A 22,376-nucleotide genomic window follows, 5' to 3' on the forward strand; every position below is an offset into this window, starting at 1 on the left:
ATCTTAAATAAATACATTGCATGGTTTACGATATATTTTTTTTAATTTAATCCTCATTACATCACTATTCCTAAATTTCTGATTTATCATATATTACAGAATCAAGCGATCCTTATAGTTAATGATAGTAATAATGAGAAAACTGATAAAAACCAGTATAGGCTAAATAAGGTTTTTGATGGATACCTTTTGATTTATTATGAAATAACTCTAACCAATTAGGTTAGTAGACATATGGTCCAATAAAATTGCAAGTTACCGGGAAGTAATTTTAAATTAATTTTTTTCAATGGGTTTTAGTAATACTAAAACTGTAAAAAACTTAAAGTAAAAACTTAACCACTCTCTGGGGCTGTAGAGGCGGAATATGGAATTTTTTTCGAAATAGCTGTCGTACATTTTTGATTATATATTTTATAGAACAATTTAAGATTCCTAAAGTATTAATAGTAGCCCGTAATTTACAAAGTAAATTAGTAATATCTAAAGGATTAATGCGCAAATTTTAGTATATAACAAGTAGGTAACGTATATGGTGGTATGTTTCATGTTAGATTTTAAAATCGACCTATTTGACGGTCGAGTGCCTGTTGAAGTGAGGTGTTTACCAAGAAATAAGAAGATATAATAAACGAATTTCATTTAATATTTTTCATTACGTTTCTTTTGCCCAGAAGTAAAAAATGTTGCCCATTAAAATTTCACACTTTTTTTTTTATGTATACTTCCATAAAAATTATGTTTTTCTGGATAATACTCTATTTTTGACCAGCTAAGGAGAATTTTCTGTTGGAAAATAATTCATTTTTTTATCTGGCCTAAATAATAGTGAACCGTCTTGAAAAGTAATTATTAGACTATTTTAAGAGCGTAACATCGAAGGTCATTCATTATTGATGGTACAACAAGCAATGATAATGCAATGTATGTCGAGTGGTTAAAATCAACTCTTCGATATGCTCATAGTATAGTTCTTGGGATAAAAACAGAAGCTATAATTTGTTATTTCAAACTTATTTATTAGGATGTACAACTGTGACGTAGAATAAAGAGTAAACGTGACGTACGGTTAGTAAAACATTACTTTGTAAACTTAACACGCGTTCAAATGCTGGAGCTCTTGAAAATTATTGCCTAATAATTAAATGATGTGTAGTTAACAACCATTATGAAGCTCACTCGTAGTACTCTAATGATTGTTATATCCCAGAAGGTCCCAAGGTCATCTTCTTTTGTGGTACTACAGAAGAATATGATGAATAGATTCGGAAGCAAGGTTATAAACAAGGCTATGGGGCTTATGATGGATAGACAAGTATCTATTTCACGTCAGATTTTTACCGAATGGAGTATTTAAGTCAGTATGGATGAATTTGTTTATATCAAAAGAGGGCTTTGAGAATTTTATAAAGAATTCTCGATGAGTATTGAATACGGCAGGAGTTCGATGGTTCAGTCCATGATAATTCAGGAAAACTAAAAAAAAAATTAGGCGTTTGATTTTTCAGCGAACAGCCCTGAAGAAGGCTAGAAACTCTAGCCGAAACGTTGGCACATTAAAAATAGGTTAATCCAACTTATTTGTGTTTATCATTGACCGCACCCCCAACCATCTTCTCGTTCATCATCCACGGTCAACTATCTCTCATAATTAAAAAAAAAATTATTTATTGAAATTTACAACTTACATAAAAGTAGATCTAGTAAATTTGATGTTACATTATAATGGTTGATACAAGCATGCAGAGAAACAACCCATTTGTAGCACTCTAATAGCATTTGTAAATTAGAGGGTCTCGAGGCTATCTTATTTTCAGGTACCTCGGAGGATTATCAGGAACGGAAGAGGAAGTAAGACTAGAAACTAACGGGTTTGGGTGGTTAGGAAGTCTATAATGGATGGCTTGATATCTGGTTCGGGCTAGATAGATTACAAATGGAACATTAAGGTCTTTATGGATGATTTTGTTACAAAGAGACAAAGTGAGTAGCATTGAGGATTTTACTAAAGATTTTGGATTATAAGGATTGGATACGAGAGGAATTAGAAGGTTTAGAGGAGCTCCAAAGCTCAACTCCGTGCGTCGAGATAGGCCTTATAATTGTCATGTAGATCAGTTTTTATTGAAGAATTGGAAGTTTAGACCGTTTGTCTGGGAAGTACTGTAATAGACGAAATCGACTTTTCAGTCTTGTGTGAGGATTCCAAGTTAGTCGTTCGTCCAGATGTAGTCGAAGGTAGCGAATCTGTTGGACAGGGGCCGAACATTATTAAAGGATGCTATGGGTTAGTCGGTGTGCTGACTACCAAGAGTAAAAGTGATTTGATGGGAGTTATTTTAATCCTCCAATTTCAACACCATCTTCAAGGGTTGTGATATAGGATTTTATGGGTTGTGAAATGGGATAGTTTAGGATGCATATAATCATTGTTTATATGCAGATTAAATACAGCATATCCCTCACCAATTTCGTAAAAATAGAGAAATCGATAGTAGACAGAAATTCACTCAAAGAAATCTAAAACACGTAACGTGACACAGCATCTTCTAACTTTAGGTGTTTCATATTACAAACGATTAACTATTGTACAATGGCTTCAGAATCATAAGGAAATATAAAAGGCAGCCTGTCACCTGATTGGTTCATCTTATTATTTATTGTGTTCGAGCTTGTAAAATTATCTAACAAGGAAAGTAAAGCCCAAAATATTTATGTACTTAGTAGTACTTTCTTTCCATAAAATTCTAAAGTTTAGGGAGCATCTTCAATAGCACACTGGGGATCCCATCCTGTCCAGACGACTTGTTGCCATTAATGCGGCGTAGTACTGATTCCAGTTGGCCAAAGGTTGAATAGATGGGTTTCTCGACGGGGCTCGGTGGGCTTCCAGGTGGTGGTGAAGGTGCACTGGACGTCCGCTCAGCATCCCTCGCAGCATAGTTAGCAGCCAGTAAGGCAGCCTGCTCCCCAGACGTCATCAGGTCGTTCCCGTTAGTCAGATGCACTGTCCTCCTCTTGGTCACAAAGGTCCTGACCAACTTCCAGAACTGCCTATGGTCGTCATGTGTTCTTCGAAGTTGGTCGTGCCAGAGCGCTGTCTTCCAGTCACGCATGAGGGAGGCTATTTGCCGGGTCATCGCATTGATGGCCGGTTTTAAGCTGTAGGTGTGTCCAAAAACTCTTTTTCCTGCCCTTTTGTTAATTTTCTCCCCTCTCCTTCTGACTCCTCCTTCTTTTGATTTCTGTCCTTTGATTGGTTCCTCTATTTTCAGAGGGGATGAGAAGGTCCAATGATCTTCGACGAAAGTCTTACCTTTCATCTTTAAAAGTTTCTTCTTTGAAGAAAGCCGGCTTCTGGCGGCTAACTTTATGTATCCCGAGGTTTTTAGAGAGGCCCGTGTGAGATAAGGGGTGTTTATTTGTTATCAATTACGGCGGCTATTTCTTTGTACTTTCTAATGTCTAAACGGGCCACGTGCACGATAAGGGCTGTTTGTTTGCTTAACTCTGCCTAGACGGTTAATGGTTCCCAGAGGGTGCATACCCTCTGTTATCTATATATATTTGTACATTTCTTTAGATCTGTTGCCGACGGATTTTTGCCTAGGTCCGGCGGTATCTTTGGCCTACCGACAAAAGAAATTATTTTAAGTTTTTTAGTAAGTTAAACTCCAGCTGGTGCCTCTCATACATATCAAATGGTCGACCAGTTAGATTCTACTAAAATTAGGACTTATTCTAGGGATATTGGTAAATAAACTTTCAGCATCAAAGGAAGCGAGGATGAAGTGGTCAGGAATGGTAAATTCTATTAATTAATGTATTATTATTATTATTGTATTATAATTAATGAATTAATTAATGGTAAATGCTAATAACTGGTCGACCATTGAACCCCATTCTTCTCTTAACCTCTGTATATTGAAGAACTTTCTGGTGTGAAATTATGTTATTTAATTAATCGAAAAAATTACATTATCAATCGATTGGTTCAAAAGTTGGGAAATTTGAAATTTTATCCCCCCTCACCCCACCCTCTCTCATAATAATTTCTTGTAGCAACATACCCATTTGCTTTGCGAATTTACTTGGTTTTGTGTTTGAAATTTAAGAATTCTCGATTCTTTTTATTTTGAAAAAGTTATAGTAAACAGATAATCGTAGAGCTGTGGAGCCTTGACATAGTAAACTAGGGTTGATTATATAATAATTAACTCGACATTGGCCGTTTTTGACATGGGCTCTTTTATTACCAAGCCACTGATATGTCGGTTATAAGCAAATATACAAATCACGAGGGATTCTACGTCCTTCTGATTCGTTAGATCTACGGAAGATAAATATTTTTATTGCGAGTAAATAAGATAAATAGGTCAGTGAGCTTCGTAGACAATTATTTATAGAGCAGAAGGTCAGTTTCTTAGCATCGCGACGGTGCGTAGGTGTTGGAATGTCACTTTTTTTCTTAAAGCAGTTCGGATGCCTTTTCGTTTCTGATATTCTAAAAATAGATTATGAATGTAGATTAATCGTAAATATAATTTACTTTTAATAGTAAAATATACACATATTTTTACATCTCTCTTATCAATGAATATAATTCGGGCATAAAATGAGTAACAAATAAATATTGAGTTTACTGTAGGTGGTTTTTGATTTTCATTTGACGTGTTCTGTAAATTGTACCGTAGACTGGGTTTTTGACAGCCCTAATAGTTTTGGGAGTCTGTAGGGCAATCCCTATTGAGAAAGTAATCACAGTACAAGCTACTAAGTTCGGAGTACGTTCAACCCAAAATAAAATCAAAACTTTTTTTTAAAGATAGTCCAATAGCGGCGTTCTATCTATCTAATCATTTTGGATGTTATATGAGTTAGACCAGAAAATAGGAAAATTTAATGGCAATGAGGCAATGACATTAGATATAAGAAAACGTATAAATTCTTTTTTACGAAACTATTCTGATTTGACTACATCAAATTTGGAAGGCAGACGATATAGGGTATAGCGCTAATGGAAAGTTCAATAGAATTTAGAACTTTTATGGGTCCCTTTAGTCCAACAGATGTTTTTTAAAAGCATACTATGTTTATTAATTGTGTTCATTCCGAACAATAATATTTTCTTCTACTACGTATCATCTTTTTTTGTAGCGACATACCCCAATTATTAGAAAACACTTGATTAAAAATGTGCTGCCCAACTGCATTAGGTTGCCCCATACACAGCACACTTAACATTAGTAAAGAACAATTTGTTTTGAAATCTATATTTAAATAGTCATAATATAAAAATTTGTTTTTTAATTGTTTTTGTTCTTTTTCTTTTAAATATTTTCGATTTTTTTTTAGCTTTTTATCATTCTTTATGTATGTGTATATATTTTCAATTATTTAAATTTTCTCTCTTACCGTACAAGACTTTTTTCTTCATCAAACATAGAACAGAATTATAATGAACAGTATAATAAATAATAAACATTTAAATATAGCAAACATTTAAATACATAAAAACCCAACATGGTCGCCCGCAATTCTATTTAGTTAAAATTCACAATAGCACTCTATATACATGAATAAAAAATACATAAACTAAAAGTAATTAATATAAAAGTGATAATTATAAAAAGATATCAATGTTAAAATAAAGTTAATAAATATAAAAATAACAAATATAAAAAGTAATAGATATAAACATAATATATATAAAATAATATATTTATATAATAATATATTTATTAATATATTTATAAAAGTAATAAATATACAAAAACAATAAATAAATAAACTGTGCCTTATATGCATTTCCTCCCCTGAACCACCACCATTCTCATCTGTTACAATAGTAGTATTCATGATCTTTAGATTAACATGTTAAATGGAAAAACTCGTGTTAAATGGAGAAATATTTCCTTATTTTACAACGTTAAAACGATGTAACATTTAACATGATTGAGAGCCTGTTAATAGGTCTGCTAAATGGAGAATGACGTCATGCAACAGACCAGCTGAGCTTGTCACCATTTTGTTTGTTGTGTTAGGTTACTTCCTCGTGTTTTTTTTTCGTGTTAGTATTGTTTTGAATGTTTTTATATCTAATAAAGCGATGAATGACAATAATAATAGTGTAATGACAGATGTCAATTAGCTTATCTTGATTCTCTTCCCCACAAGTTAGAAGATCAACAAAACGCTCAGTAGCCAAACTTTTACACAACTTCCACTTTTCACTCACTTTAGGCATGTTGTATTAAATTACTTTAATCAAAACTTAGAAGTAAACAATAACATGAAGTTTTGGAAGGAAAGGTTATAAAGCAAGTTGCTCAGAAAATCCGCTAGGAGCTCTTATGCAGTTAACCTTTAATATGACTTGAAATTGGGCTGCTCACTATCCCATACTTATAACATTTAGCATGGTAAAACGTTTTACATTTAACACAACATCACGAATACCCCTAATGCATGTGATAATAGATGATTTCCCGGAAGTCCAGGATTATATTTTCTATCATTAAATTACAAATGGATAATGTTTTTCTATTTAATAATGAGAATCATGTGGGTTATGTAAAATAGTTTTCATATGACTCATTACAGATTAAAATTGCTTCCAGTTATTTACTTCAATCTACGTCTCAAACGAGCCCATTTGAATAAACCAGGCATCAGTCGCAAGGAACCCATGAAACAGATGTATTCACATTAACATGTAATCTATTTTTCATATATTTTAATCTTTTTTAGGTTTACAATTGATGATTGAAACCAAATAAAAAAAAATGTCAAGTACATGGCCTATTATAGTATAATTAGCTATATTAAGAGGCCTTCGAGCAAATTTTATTATCTAATAAACTCGATTTGTCGTTTGAGATTAAAATTTATCGAAACTTCAGTTTTCCATGTATTCACACGGAGTGATACATCCGTGTAAAGGAAAGTAAGTTTGTGCAAGCATAAGGGAAAGTAATGGATAGAATTTGATAATATGGAAAACAGATGATTTTCACACTAATCACAAACTGCCCTCCGAATATGGGCCAAAACGGACGAGTCGTTTTTCAAATATAGGTGAGTCCAGGAAAATATACGCTGACGTATAAGTGAGAGAAAGCAGAAGAAGGGAACTGATAAAATTTATATGACACATGAAAAGTCAATTATGCCAAAACAGATATTTGACTACAGACCGAGACGGAACCTGAGATATGGGTCATTTAAATTCTTAAGGGATGACATTGCTTCACTCTTATTTTGACATGAAAATCGTAGTGCTCTGTGTGACACACTAGTGATAGTGAAAGGCGTGGAAGGACTTGGAGAGAAATATGAAGTTCACCTGCTGATTGGAGGTTGTAAAGTTCAACTGAAAAAATAATCCTTAGTTTTCTAATATTTTCTTATCTCTCCTGTTCTTTGTGTTAAACAATATCCCTCCAACTTTTATTGTAAAATTGCTCCATCCCCAAGTATAAAGGCAAGAGGGATGATAAAGTTGTTCAAATTCTATTTATGAATAATTAATCATTTTCTTAATCGAAATTTTGTAGAAAAACCCGCCAGAAACTGAGGATACTTTGCTTCAGTAAACCTGTCCTCAATTATTATCCGAAGTCATTAAGTTTTTACAGTGTATACCAGAAAGTATGTTTATTTCTCTTTTGATTTAAATACTTAAACTTGGTCTTTACAGACATGAAATTTCAGAAATGAAGAAAAAAAGTCGCCAAATTCGAATCGGTAAGATTAACTGAAAAATATACGAAATTAATGAAAAACGATTTATACATCTGTTTTTTTCTCGTTATAATCTTGTTTATAAATTGATAAACATTGAGAAAGTATGCCAAAAGTGAATAATTGACAAATCTCCAATAAATACATCAACATCATTCATTGTGACGTTTTCTAAATTATTGTTTATTTCTTTAATTAAATGTGTTCATTTATGAGTGATGTCCAAAATCTAATTAGAATGATCGAATAGTAAAAAGAGTTTCTTGGGTATGGTTAAGAAAAGAAAATATAATGATTTTTAGATTTTTTAAAATCTAACTTTAACAGAAATGGTTATAGTAGGTTTGACACTTCCTGGGAGCTCATACACACACAAAACAAAACCAAAATCAAAGAATTGATTCATTGTTCCTAAATAATAATAAAATATTTTTAAATTGAATTTCTATTAAGTTGAAAAAGCAAAGAAACCAAAACAATGGAAGAAGATCCAAGAATTTATTCGTTATAATTCTTGTGAATGTGTTTGCGTCAATTAAGTGAAAGCTGACGTATGATGCCAATGAATAAATGCCAATCTCCAGTCAGCCCACGATACTTTCAAATAAATTTTCTCTTTTAGGTACAAATGTAGGGAAAATATTTATCAGAAATAATAATATAAGTATTATATTTTACTGAGACTTATATTTTTTCTTATTTTTTAAAAGTTTATTTTTTTTTTACGAATTGTTACCAATGTAATATTAAGAGGACACTACACAATGATTAAAAACAAAATTCATCATAAAAATTATTTTATTTTACACGTTTTTGACAAAACACTAAAAAAATAAATTAAAAAAATATTTATTTTTTTATGAGTTATTACCAATTTTTTTGATGTTAAGATAGTTTTATTTTACACGTTTTTAGCAAAACACTAAAAAAAAAATTAAAAAAAAATAAATAAGAAAAAAAATCGAAAAACGTAGGTGTCAAAACTATTTGGAAATATTCAATTAAACTCATAAATAAATAAAATACAGAGTTAAATCAATATTAAGTAACAGCATTATGTCTACACTTATCCAGTGTTCTCAATTAATTAAAAATAGTATTCCACTTAGCTTGTTAATTTACATTTCAGGATTAATGTAGTGAAAATTAATTTTTTACTATAGTAAAATTAAATTGGTTATTTCAGGTACAACACATGTGGTATTATTATAAATTACATAGAAGCCATACATGAAATAATAGTAAAAGAAAATTTAATATTGTTTAAATTGAGAAGTTTGTTTGACTGATTTCAGTTAAAAATATTTGTTTAGTGACAGAACTTGATGGTATATTTATTTGTTCTTTTGCAATGCATATAAATGAACTAAGAAATCCTATGATTTTTTTTTTTGCAGACTTGTGTCATTTATATGTAAATTTATACAATTTCAAAAAAACAAATATAATAATAATGAAGAAAGAATAATCAATAAACAATATATTTGATTTTAAACAAAAACATAGAGATAATATATTAAATATTATTTTAAAAAATGTAGAATAATAACAAAAATTTCATTAAAATAACTTAGATAATAATATAACTTTTGACTATGTTTGTATACAGTTATTGTATATAGCGCAGTGGTCAAAACTTAGAAAAGTAGATTTGTAAACATTTATCTGACTTTAATTTATATAGCAGTTCCCCACATTATTGGAAAATAATATTTAAGTGAAATAAGTGATAAAGAAATTCACTTAATTTACTCAAGTTTTGTTTAATGAAAATAAATATGACCCCTAAAATCATATAATTATAATGAAGTAAATTTTAATGATTTCATTAGTTATATAAGTGATATAAAATAAATTTAAATATTGTAAGTATTTTTATAATACTAAAATGATGAATAAATATCATTGTTTTTTTCACAGTTAGGCCAAGTCTGGCCATTGAAGGAAGTATTACAGAACCAATGGGGATAAAACTTCCTGATGGCCTTCTTATCGGAGTTGGATCATCAGCTTATCAAATTGAAGGAGCTCCGTATGAGGATGGTAAAATTTTACAAAATAATTTATTACTTTGATATTTTTTGGTTTGGTTGTTGAAGATCCTGATTAATTCCAGCAATGACTGGAATAGGTCACAATTAATTCCTTGTTTATTTCAAGAAGCTTAAGTTTTGAATAACCAATATTTCAGTCTAGGGCATCAAACCTATCCCATTTAATTAAGAGTTCATTGGTGATCATGAGAGACAATATTTCCTAGGCCAACAGACCCCAAACTTTTTTGCTATGGTACCCTTACTGGGCTAAATAAAATTCATGGCACTCTTGTTGGACTACAAATATTTTGTGGGAAAATTATCCTTTAAGTGGTTGAATCTATTGGAAAAGAAGAAAAAAACAGTGCAAATTTAAAGATTGAACATTTATTAAAACAAAATGTGAAGGGAAATTTGTATATAATATAATATTTTTAATAAGTAACAATTAATAAGAGATACCAACATAAAAATAAACAAATAAAAAGTACACTCCACTCTTGGGTTCAGTACTAATAATACATTGATCATTTCTAAATTATGTATTTATTCCCAAGTCTAAATCACCTACAATTGGAAAATGTACCGTAGCCAAGGAAATGATCTCAGTTTGGGAACCAGTGTTCTTAGGCCATGATATGAATTGCAAATCTTGTTCAGTCATGTAAGAAAAGTTACTAATATTAAGAAATCTATTATTTTTTCACAATCCTGAAGCTTATTCAGATTTGGTTAGGAAACAGCAAATGCAAGGATAGTCTTATTAAATGAATTATACATCCTAACTGTGCACTAAATAAATTATTTCATGCAGATAATCAGATATCTTAGAAAAGAAATACATTATGATCACACATATATTTGTGTGTGAAGATATTGAACACTATGTCTTAACTTCAATGTGGAGAGATGAGGCTAATGAGTTAATTTGATATAACTAATGAAATATTTTTGAAGAAATAATTAATGAACAAGGAATTGGAAAGGGCAAACCTGTGGGACCGATGGTAAATTACTTAACATATTTTACTATGAATCAATAACATCAAGGTGGAAGTCGATGTAGGAGAAAGTTTGGATTCAACTCTGAGTGCCACAATTTTTTTTTAACCTCTTTTTATTACATATGTATTCAATAGGCACCTTTATAAGAAAAAGTAAATTGCATTTAAAAATTTATTTTATTTAAACTATATTTTTTTAGATAAAAATTTTTAATTAGGAGTATGGAATTCATCTGGTACACAGGTGCTCCCTCGGAAAATTCCGTGATCAGCCACTGCTGAGTGGTTGTCTGTACAGTAAGATAGTGAGATAAATCATTGCTACCAATTTGTTTTATGAAAACAAAGTAGTCTTGATTTTGTTGCATATTTTTTTTTTTATGATTTCTCCAGTTTTGTTATACCTATTTATGGACTTACACAATTTTGAAGTAATTGAGTATCTGTACACTTAATCTTAATTAGTGTTTATTGTAAGGGATGTTATGCTTAACAGCAAAACAGCTGAAAAAAAACAGTTTATTAACAATTTTTTTTTTTTATGTTTTAATTTTTTTTTCAGGAAAAGGAGAATCAGTCATTGATAGATACTGCAAAGAGCAACCAGACTGGAATGAAGACAGTTCTAATGGTACAATGGCTTGCGATAGCTACCACAAAATAAAGGAAGATGTAGCATTGCTGAAGGACTTGGGGGTGATTTTCTTTTGATTTTATTCTATTCTTAAATTGTATTATTATCTATTGCATTTAAAACACTATTTTCTGTTTTATATAATCTTTTATTCTAAATAAAATATTTACTCGTTATAAAATTATATTGGACTGTTTTTCAGGTTAATTTTTTCAGGTTTTCAATATCTTGGCCCCGTATTACTCCTACCGGTGATCCAACATATATTAATGAAGAGGGTATAGACCATTACCATAAGTTAATAGATGCTCTTCTAGATGCCAAAATCCAGCCAATGGTTAGTAGTAAACAAAAAGACATTTTTTTTTCAACTTTATCAAAATGTTTAATACTTAAAAATAAATTTAAAGTTACTTGATTATTCTGATATTTATTTTCTCTTTTTAAAATGATTGTTTTGGAAAATAAGTGTTCTTCTTTTTCTTTGATGGCTCTATATCTTATGAAAAGTTGAGACCTCCCACAGTATGAGATGCCAGTCTTCTCTATTTCTTTTTAATAGTTCTGATTTTAGGGTTACGAGTAATTAGTCCTAAGAACCCTCGGTTCGGGTTAAGGGGCTGCCTCCAACAGAGCCATCTGACTTGCTCCCTTATCCAGGGCAGCTACTTATGGAAGGAGACACTATGGTGTTCACAGTTGATGACCTTTGTCTGTGTTGTAGTGTACAGTATAAGTGTCACTGTAGATTACCCCTACTGCTCCCCCTGCCATTTAGGGCTGGTGGCTAATTGCAATGTTAAGTCAGGTGATGGGGCTCCTATTTCTCAACATCAAAGAAAAAATTGTTCTCATGTTAAAAATGAGAGACTTGATTACATAGAATAATCGGCAAATTATAAATTCAAATCATGTTCTATTAATAAACTTACGAGGTTTACACATATGTTTCAAATGCTTTAGGTAACCATGTACCATTGGGACTTACCACAAGATCTTCAATTACTCGGTGGATGGACTAATAGAGTGGTAGTTGACTTCTTTGTAGATTATGCGAGAATCCTATTCAAGGAATATGGAAATAAGGTCAGTGTAGATATTATATAGTACTAACCAGGGTAATTGAGCTTTTAAAACAAGACATAATTCTGTGATACAAAGTTTTTTTATGGTTATTAAAGTTTGAATTGATCCTATTTGATACAAAATATTTGTGTTTCACATGTAATTTTTTGGTAATAAATCCTACTTTTCATTTCTCACTTTAATCTTGCCTAGGTATCAATAGACATTACTTGTGATAAACAATTTTCATATCAGCATGTTTATAAGTTATTACACAGGTCAAACGGTGGGTTACTGTAAATGAACCACAGCTCATATCTCAAAATGGATATGGTGGTGGACCGGCAGGTACAAATATTTCTTATCCACCAGGAATAACTCAGTGGCAGGGGTTCGCTGATTATCTTTCTCAGCACCATATGCTTTTAGCACATGCATATACCTACAGGCTGTATGAAAAGGAGTTCAAGAAAGCACAGAGAGGTACTGTTTATATTATTAATTTGAAATATCATTAATAAATAATATATTAATAGTACTAATAAATGATATTCTAATATAGTACTAATAAATATATTCTTAGCATTAGTAAGAGCCAAGTTTGCACAATAGGTATTCAAAATTAAGCAAAGTAAATATTTGGATTAGTGACCAGTCTCCAAAGAAGATTATATTGTCAACCTGGATAAATGAGGATCTTCAGACGGTTGGAAGTAACATTAACTGATTGAGCATATCAGTGACAACTCCATTTTATATTTCTAAATTGAAAATCACCATGTTAATGTGAATAAATGCCCAGAGGTTTCATCTACGGACTACCAGCTTCTGGGAAAGAGTTGAATGTTTTAGTAGGCCTGCTGATCCACAACAGCTATAATCAGTTTAGATTGATTTATCAGTGTTCTTGAATATGACTGGTTGATACTGCTATCGAAAGACAACCTGATTGGTCTCAAAAAGAATGGTTATTAAACTATGGGTAGTCAAACAGTTATATTTTGAAATTGTTGTTCACAATAATGCTATGCAGGGTAAGTCTCACTGGCCATCTGAACTCATAAGCAATAACTCTACCTAAGAAGAATATTTAATGCATCTGAATGGTCTCAAGCACCAACTGACAAAAAATTTACATAATTTTAAACGTTTCAGTGAGTTCAGTTCCAAAATGATAATATTTCTAATTGCCCTCAAATGATAGTTATTTAGTACGTTTTTCAACTTAAGCTCATCTATAGCTAATATTGGACTCAGTTATTGGGTGTTCTGACAAGAAACAACTGAATTTGAATTGATTGCAGAAAAAGTACAATTTTTACAGAAAGATTTATGTAGATATTTCGTTTTTGAAATATTAAAAAAAAAAAATTTCTTCAAAGTAAATAATTCATTAATATCTGGCATATCTGCAATACAACGTTTTGTTTGAGACCTTTGTGTTTTTTGTAAGATGACATTTGCTACTTCTTTCTGGTATGTGTTTTAATCTGGTCCTGGACATTAAAACAAAGTAGATGTACAAATAACAAAAGGAGTATTAAAGCAAAATTTTTTACAATGAAAAATATTAATTTTATTAATATGTAATATATGAATCAAAAACAAGATGAATGAAAAAAACGCATTTTTAAGTTAATAAAACATGCAAGAATTTTGGAAAATATCCACTGATTGATTCTACAATAAGCTCTTCTTCATTTGTTTTTGCAAATGATATATCAAACTCTCAGAATTGGTCCGAAATAGCAGGTTTGGTTGGAGCTTGGCATGGCGTAATATGTTTTCAATTCAACTTTAAAAAAAAATTGTCACTAGATATATATATATACTGTGTAATACCAAACTTCATTTATTTTGTTTTGTTTGTTTATTGGTTGGTTTATTTATTTTTTTTTGTTCTTGTTCATAGGATTAGTTGGCCCAGTTTTTCAAATATTCTGGATGAAACCATACTCAGACACAGAAAAAGATAGGGAAGCTGCAAGAAGAGCTCGATTGTTTGAGGTGATGGATGGGCTTCAATGTTTTTAAACAATTCCTTATTTAAATCACTAACAATCCTAAAGTTATCTAATTTTGCTCATGATTTTTTTGTCCTGTTAACTAAATTTTAAGATACATTTGCTTCTATTAAAATTATATGATTAAATATATTTATATCCTGTTTAACAGATTGATTCTATGATGCATCCCTTAGTTAAGGGAGATTATCCATCAGAGTATAAGAGAATAATTAATACTCATAGTAAAAATGAAGGGAGGAGGATATCAAGGCTACCGAGTTTTACAGATGAAGAAGTGGAACTTATAAAGGGTAAAATTTCAGTTAACATTTTTTTTTTATACTAAAATATTCAGTTCAATAATTATGAAAAAATGGTTACATTTATTCATTACTACCTTATCTGACAATGCTTCATTATTACTAGATTTAAGCATATATATATGGATTAAATGAATACAATTGAAAGTTTAATATAGATTATTAATACAAATTAAATATCCACATACACTTTATCTTCTTTTTTATGTTTTAGTTACACAAATTTTAATTACACTTTTGTTCAATTTTAATTTCATTGCAATGCTCTTCGATATACAATGTTTTTGGTAACTTAATTTGGCATGAGTACAAACTAACCCCTTGATTCCCCTTACCTGGAATGTTTGATTGTACTTCTCAATTATTATATTGTTATTACTCACTGAAGTCATTTGAAAAGATTTTGCATATCCAGAGTGAAAGAGGCACAATGCAAAATTTCAACTATCAGAAATTTAAATGGTTGAACTTGCTACCTCCTTAAGTCCAGCCAGCACTCCAGTCGGAACAAACCAAAAGATACAATAAATATTTTACCAGAAACAAATGTAGCTAGTAAAAAACTTGCTCGTAACCTAAGGGTTTTTATGTTAAACATAGCCTGTATCCAATGTTTGTTCTTACAAAAGTGAACAGGATTCCAATGGAATCTGCCGGAATAACTCAACATTTAAAAAACAAGGGTAAAAATTCCAATTAGCTATTATTATATTTGCTAATAATAGTTCAAATTCAATGATTTTTATTTGATTTGTAGGAAATTTTACCATTCTAAGCACAGCTAAAGACTGATCTACATGACTGTAATAAGGCCAATCTGGACATATGGAGTTGAGCTTTGGGGCTCCACTAAACCTTTGAATTCCTCTCGTATTCAATCCTTACAATCCAAAATCCTTTGTAAAATCCTCAATGCTCCTTACTTTGTCACAAATAAAATCATATATAAAGACCTTAATGTTCCCTATGTAACCGATCTAGCCCGAACCAGATATCACTCCTTCCATTATAAACTCTCTAACCACTCAAACCCCCTAGTTTCTAACCTTGCATCCTCTTCCAATCCTGACAATCCTCCGAGGCACCTGAAAAGAAGATGCCCACGAGACCAGCTAATGTAAAATGTCATTAGAGTGCTACCAATGGGTAGTTTCTCTACACGCCTGTAACACTCCAATTTAACTTAGATCAGATTTACTAAATGTATTATAATGTACAGTTGTAAATAGCAATAAATAAATATTAAAAAAAAAAAACACAGCTAAAGAAAAAAATTTCTAAGGCATTACAAATAATTTTTTTAAAAGTACTTAAGAACCAGTCAAAATCATAAGCGATATTTATCTTTTGTAAAATTAGTACATATAGTTCTATAATCATCATCTATATCTTAAACAGTAGAAAATGTATAAAATTATTCATTAAAGAAAAATATTAACATTAGAAAATATCCACTCTTTTATGTTGCAGGCAGTTTTGACTATATTGGGATAAACTATTATTCAGGGTATGATGTTAAATACTCAGAAAATTTTTCCACTCCATCTCAGCCGAAAGACTATGCTGCTGATAAAATTATAAATCCCAAAGCATTTACTCCTGGTGTAAAATGGCTTTCTGTAAGTAATTGATTTTACATTTATATAATTGATTTAAGCCAATGATTTACTGAAAAATTGCATCAAATATTATTGGAAATATCATTATCCTTAAACCATAATCTTGCTGAAGGTGTGATCAGTGTTGACCCTGAAAACCCCGTATTGCCAAAAGACATGGAGTTGAGGGAAAATTTAAAAAATAAAATAAAACTGTTTTTTTTATTTTCTGTTTGATTGTTGAAACAGACTTTACTTTTAACAATAAATATATTATTTATCTTAGCATTATAATTCTTGTATAAAGATGGTTAAACAAAATTAATTTTATTATTTTAATTTCAGCATCTACCTAAAGATTTTAGGAGCAGTCTTAAATATTTAAGGGATATTTATGGAGATTTGAGGTTCTTTATCACAGAGAATGGTTGCGATGACCCTAGTGGATTAAATGATAAAGACAGGATAAATTACTTAATGGTTAGTATCATTCCTGTCTCATACATGATTAACTGATGTAAACATAATTTTGGTTAATTTATTATTGATTTGTTATTTTACTTTAAATTAGATATTTTTCTTATCCTGGCAGGTCGTTAATAACAATTGAATTGATTAACTTTGGCCAATATGAATCAATTAATTACATGAACTTTTCATTCATGCTCAATCGGTACTACTAATACAAATTTTTAATAAAATAAAAAAAAAATCTGGCCATAGTCTTTATTTTTGGAAGATAACATAATTCTATATAAAAATCATATCATTTGCATTCAAATACAAACAAATGCTTATATTATTATTATTATTTTATAAAGAAATCATCTATAAATTATAAATAATTATTAACTTAAAATTTTAGTACAAGTCCTAGTTGTATTAATTCTTATACCTAAAATTTTTTATGATACTACACAACAATAACACTGTCCATTTCCTATAATCGTACTTATTTATATCAAATGATCTAATTTTATGTAACAAGTTTTTTTATTATTTTCCTTTCATGTTTTCCCTATGTCTATACTCTGTTCATGGTAACAGTTAATATGTTCTTTACATGTAGATGCAAAATATCTCCAAAAGGAAGAAGACTATTTAAAAATATACTATACCCGAGAATATTACTTAAACAAAGACAATTTATAATATTAACATGATCAGTTTTCAAGAAATTATAGTTAACAGGTTAAAAATTTATAATTATTATTATAAGGACCATATAAAGTAAAACCTAATTACCAATATATTTTAGAATCATCTAAAGCAGCTGATATTGGCGATCAATGAAGATGGATGTGATGTAAGCGGGTACACTATCTGGAGTTTTCTTGATAGTTATGAATGGGATGCAGGGTACAAGTAAGAATTCATGTTACTTTTTCATTTAATATTGTTACTCTATTTTCTTTGAATTTGATGTATTTATTTTATATTTTTTATTGTTTAGCACTTTAATTAAAGATCTGTTTTAATAAATTAAATTTTTAATTGCATTTACTGATTTTTACCAGTATAGAGTTAAATTGGTCTGTTAAAATAAAATTAAAGATTCTGCAGCAATAAAGTAAAATCCGAGGTCGCTCCATTTTCGGTTTTTATAAAATTAGACCAAATTCCCAATGATAACAAATCGCTATTTTCATTAATATAGGAAAAGAGTAGTTCCGGTGTTTAGAAATACATTAGTGTAGACAAGATCTACTAATAAAACAATCTTAAATCTGGGTACCATATAAACCATTATGATTTTTAAATACCAATATATTTATTAAAAAAAATAATTAAAAAAATAGTTATCTCCAAAAAAGATCTTTTATTTTCAACAAAATTTTGTATTATATAGCTCCCAAATGCAGGCCCATGTATATATAAGGCATTCTTTTGATAACTATGACCATTTTCATACAGAAAATTACTACTTCATGAAAATTATAAAGACTAATAGATTTCTTATATTTATTTCAGGGCCAAGTTTGGTTTATATCAAGTTGATTTTAATGATCGAAAGAGACCAAGAATACCAAAGAAGTCAGTAGAGGCTGTGAAAGAATTGATGAAAACAAGAATTATTCCTGATTAAAGTTCCAGTTAAAACAATTGTACTGAATTCATTTATTTTTATTTTTGTATTAAATATTAATAAACCAGTTGTAAATAAGTAATAAAACACTGAAATGTTTTGATAATTGTTTATTAATACATTTGAAGAGAATCGTCAGTATCCTGATCAGTAAAATCAGATATTGTTAATTGCATAGTTCTTGATGTTCTGCTTCTTGACTAAATCTCAGAAATCCTCATTGGTCTGATTTTAGCCAAAAATTTTATACTTTATTAGTTAAGTTTATATATCCTTAATGAATTTCAATAGATCAGTTTAGAAATCTGCCAATCCAGAAAGAGCATCTATATAATAATATATTTACGGTATAACATATTTTTATCGATTCCAGATAAAAACTGAATAATAGAAATGAATCATTTGTTTTATTTAGATAAAAGATATGATACTATGGACCCCCATTCTATGGCTCAATAACTTTCTAAAATATAGCATGTTAACCAATTACAGTGACATATAGGTGGAACTATAAAATCAAATTCTAGATATAAATGGGACTATTTTATTTTAAAACTTACAAAGACAACTGAATATAAGCCAGTGAGAACATTTAATGGAGTATAGTACATTTTATTTCTATAATTCACATCTTCAACTTCAAACCTGATCAACAGACAGCACTTTTCCTAGAAATTAGGAATATAGAATTTTTTAGCATGTTTTTATTACTATCCAGACTAAAAAGACAAGAACATAATTGATGATTTGGCCTATTACATTTTCTAGTGAACAGATGCTCTGATCTTTCAATGAAATACAAACTGCTGACCTACAAGGCTATATTTAAACATTTCTAGACATGACTGGAACTGTGATGGACAGCTTAAATTTCAAACATCAAACATATGTTTGATCCAGTCCAAGTTCTTTGAACAATATTTAAAACTCCACACTATCTTACACACAAGACTGTTCATCTTGTACCATACAAATTGACAAACTTCCATCAGAACCTTACTCATCATCCCAATCCTGTGCTAATGAGTAAGGTCCACATCCAGCACCAACTATTCTTGCAATCCAATAAGTTGAAATGACAGGTACCTCAAAACCTCTCTTGGAGTTCTGACCAGTTTCTTCCCTCAATTCCTGAGCATCTGTATAATAATTGGTTTGTTGTAGGTTCTAAACCATCATAATATAGGTGAGCAGCAAAGCCAAGTGATATGGGACTGTGCTACTCCTAGGACACGGCTTCAAATCCAGCTGAGACAGACAACTATCTTGTTACTGTAACCGCGAGTCAATCCTGTGGGTTCGGGTTAGTTGGGAAAAATCTAGTGGCCGAGCATGATTTTGACCAAATCACCTCCTTGTGCACACTTGGTCTGGTAACATTACTTCCATACAAATTACTGCACCCCTGACCCTTCATGGGTTGTATTGGGGGGGGTACAGATTTAATTTAATTTTTTTTTTAATCATCATAATGTAATGATTATGTACTTCATAGTGATAAAAAATATAAGAGGAAATGCTCTATCACCACGTTTTAATGTAATCTAATCATGCATTAAACCAATCATGAGATATTGGACTTGGTAGATTAAATCTACTTCATGATGATATTTCATTTTTTCATTGCTGACAGCAAATTAAAATTATAGTAGATTCAGGGGATCAATTTTGACGAAACATTCAATATAAACTAGGTTGGTTTATATACAGTCTATAATATTTTTTTGTTGGAAGTTTCTTAGGTCAAAAACATATTATAATCATTAGGGATATGATTTTTATGTTTTCACATATTTTTACCTGACCATGATATCTTCGATTCCTTACTAACTAAAGAGGTTTCAAGACATTTCTGGCCAAAAGAAGCCATTTTTATTTCACATATTTTGTTGTAAATCACATATTTTCTGAAATATTTGTTATTTAGTACATATTTTTAGATATATTGTCCTGAATCACGTATTTACTTAAGTTATTTGTCCAATTGTAAATACATTTTTCGCAGCAACTACGTAAAATTCGAGAGAACGTAAGAAACTTAAAGGTGAAATTTATCATAAGTGCGTAAAAATTCTATATCTTCATCTTTGAACACAAATTAAAAGCAGTGGCAATTATAAATGTTCACACAGAATTACATCGAGAATTTCTCAGAATCAATTAAAAAGAGCAAGGGTCTTATTCCTGTAGCATTTCCCTAGAATTTGTTTTTTTACTTCTCAATCCATTTCTCTGTTTTCCCCCTTCCCATGGTCCTTTCTCATCTTAGTCTTGTTTCACTCCCCTAGTTTAATTACAATTACTAATGTCTTGTTATTGAACAGCTATGTTTTCTCTAAGTACATTTTTTTGTACATATTTTATCATAATTTCTTTAAAATATTATTCATATAATTTATAATAAATACATATTTATGTAACTTTTTTTAAGTTATAAAATTACTAATTAATTAGTAATTTATATTGTTGAATAATACATAATTTATAAATACATATTTTTTAAAAATATTTGACAATTTATTAGCACATATTTATGTACATATTTAAGATTTTTTAGCATATAAAAATCCTATCCCTAATAATCATATTTAATTCACACAATACTAACGTTTCGGCCAAATTGAGCATTCAAGAAAATAAAATATGTATTTGTAATCTCCGACACTGCATAAACAGCGAGACGAATTGTTGCGGCAGACAGATGAATTTCAACCTTAGCATATAGCAGAAAAAAAAATTAAAACTAAAAGATGGTCCGGGTCGCGGTCAAGAAACACATCGAATGGTCAAAGAATGGTTTCGAGTATTTGTTAATGGCCAACGTTTCGACTACTCATAGGTCTTCATCAAAGCTGTTGTGATAATGGAGGTGTACCAGAAGAATAAACAAAAAAAAAAAATGAATTGAAAGATGGGCAGATGTAAAAGTTAATCGTTTTTCTTGATTAAAACCATCTCATTCCAATTCACCTACGGTCAATTATCTATGTATATATTTTTTCTATATCTGAGCCGTTGAGTGTAAAAGTGGTGTAAGTCAACCCTTGAATACTGAGATATTCTAAACTATAGGATTTCTCCATAAGTTTTTGGTAAGAAAAAACTGCCTTTTGTGTTAAAATTAGTCAATTAGAAACATATGCGACTATTTAAAAACATTTGAAGTAATTTTTTTTGTTACCTCCTAATTTAATTTGTTAAATAGATACAGTATATATATATCTACATATATACATACACATTTAGTGCCCTTCCTTTGTCACATGGCATTATAAGGGGTTGGGCTGGATCCGCTCAAGGCGGTGGTTATAGTTAGTACAAGAGCCCAAGAGGAGAAAAAAGGCAGTTTTCTCACCTCAATTTTTGATTACTTAAATGAAAGCTATGTATAATTAATAGTCAAAATTCATGAGTCTGCCAAGTATAAGTAGGGGGAATAAAAAATGGCGGCTGTTTCTAAGCGATAAAAAAAACTAATTTTTCATTCGGGGCTCTATATCTTAGAAAGTAGAAACAACACATGGAAACGTAAGAGAACATCATTTAAAGAAGAGTAAATTTGCTAAAATATGAGCCCTAATAGAGTTATTTACGTTAAATAGTTTTCGAGATATAGCTTTTTAAAAAGCAACATTCTATAATAATGTATGGGACGTACTGAAAGATCAATAGTAGGTGAATTTATTTTGAAAAATCTATATCCCAAAAACCATTTGTCGTACAGATGTCTATTAGCACTCTAATTAAAGCTAGTTTAATGAGCTATAAAGTAGTTTATGATGTTTATCTTTGTAGGAGTAGCAGTTTTCATCATATTTGCTAAAATAAATTGATTTATAGTTGTTCGGACAAATTTTCATTTGCCAAATATTCATATGTGAATA

General features: G+C 30.2%; 1 protein-coding gene across 5 annotated transcripts in view; it reads left to right on the top strand.

Moving 5' to 3' along the window:
* Positions 1-18,598, top strand: part of LOC106687782 (myrosinase 1) — a 46,461-nt gene extending 27,863 nt beyond the window's left edge. For 4 of the 5 annotated variants that reach the window (XM_014431871.3, XM_014431870.3, XM_014431869.3 and 1 more), the window contains 11 exons: positions 9,664-9,786; positions 11,346-11,479; positions 11,620-11,754; positions 12,381-12,503; positions 12,761-12,965; positions 14,395-14,489; positions 14,658-14,799; positions 16,279-16,427; positions 16,752-16,886; positions 17,665-17,771; positions 18,378-18,598. In XM_014431871.3, coding sequence (XP_014287357.1) covers positions 9,705-9,786; positions 11,346-11,479; positions 11,620-11,754; positions 12,381-12,503; positions 12,761-12,965; positions 14,395-14,489; positions 14,658-14,799; positions 16,279-16,427; positions 16,752-16,886; positions 17,665-17,771; positions 18,378-18,492 — 1,422 coding nt within the window. In that variant the 5' untranslated portion in view covers positions 9,664-9,704 and the 3' untranslated portion in view covers positions 18,493-18,598. Of the gene's footprint in view, positions 1-6,578; positions 6,716-9,663; positions 9,787-11,345; positions 11,480-11,619; positions 11,755-12,380; positions 12,504-12,760; positions 12,966-14,394; positions 14,490-14,657; positions 14,800-16,278; positions 16,428-16,751; positions 16,887-17,664; positions 17,772-18,377 lie in introns of those variants that run through there. The other variant, XM_014431873.3, reaches the window with a different exon arrangement.
* The last annotated feature ends 3,778 nt before the right edge of the window (positions 18,599-22,376 follow it).

Source organism: Halyomorpha halys, unplaced genomic scaffold, assembly GCF_000696795.3.
Source record: "Halyomorpha halys isolate HHAL.00 unplaced genomic scaffold, Hhal_1.1 Scaffold1010.1, whole genome shotgun sequence".
Taxonomy (NCBI): domain Eukaryota; kingdom Metazoa; phylum Arthropoda; class Insecta; order Hemiptera; family Pentatomidae; genus Halyomorpha; species Halyomorpha halys.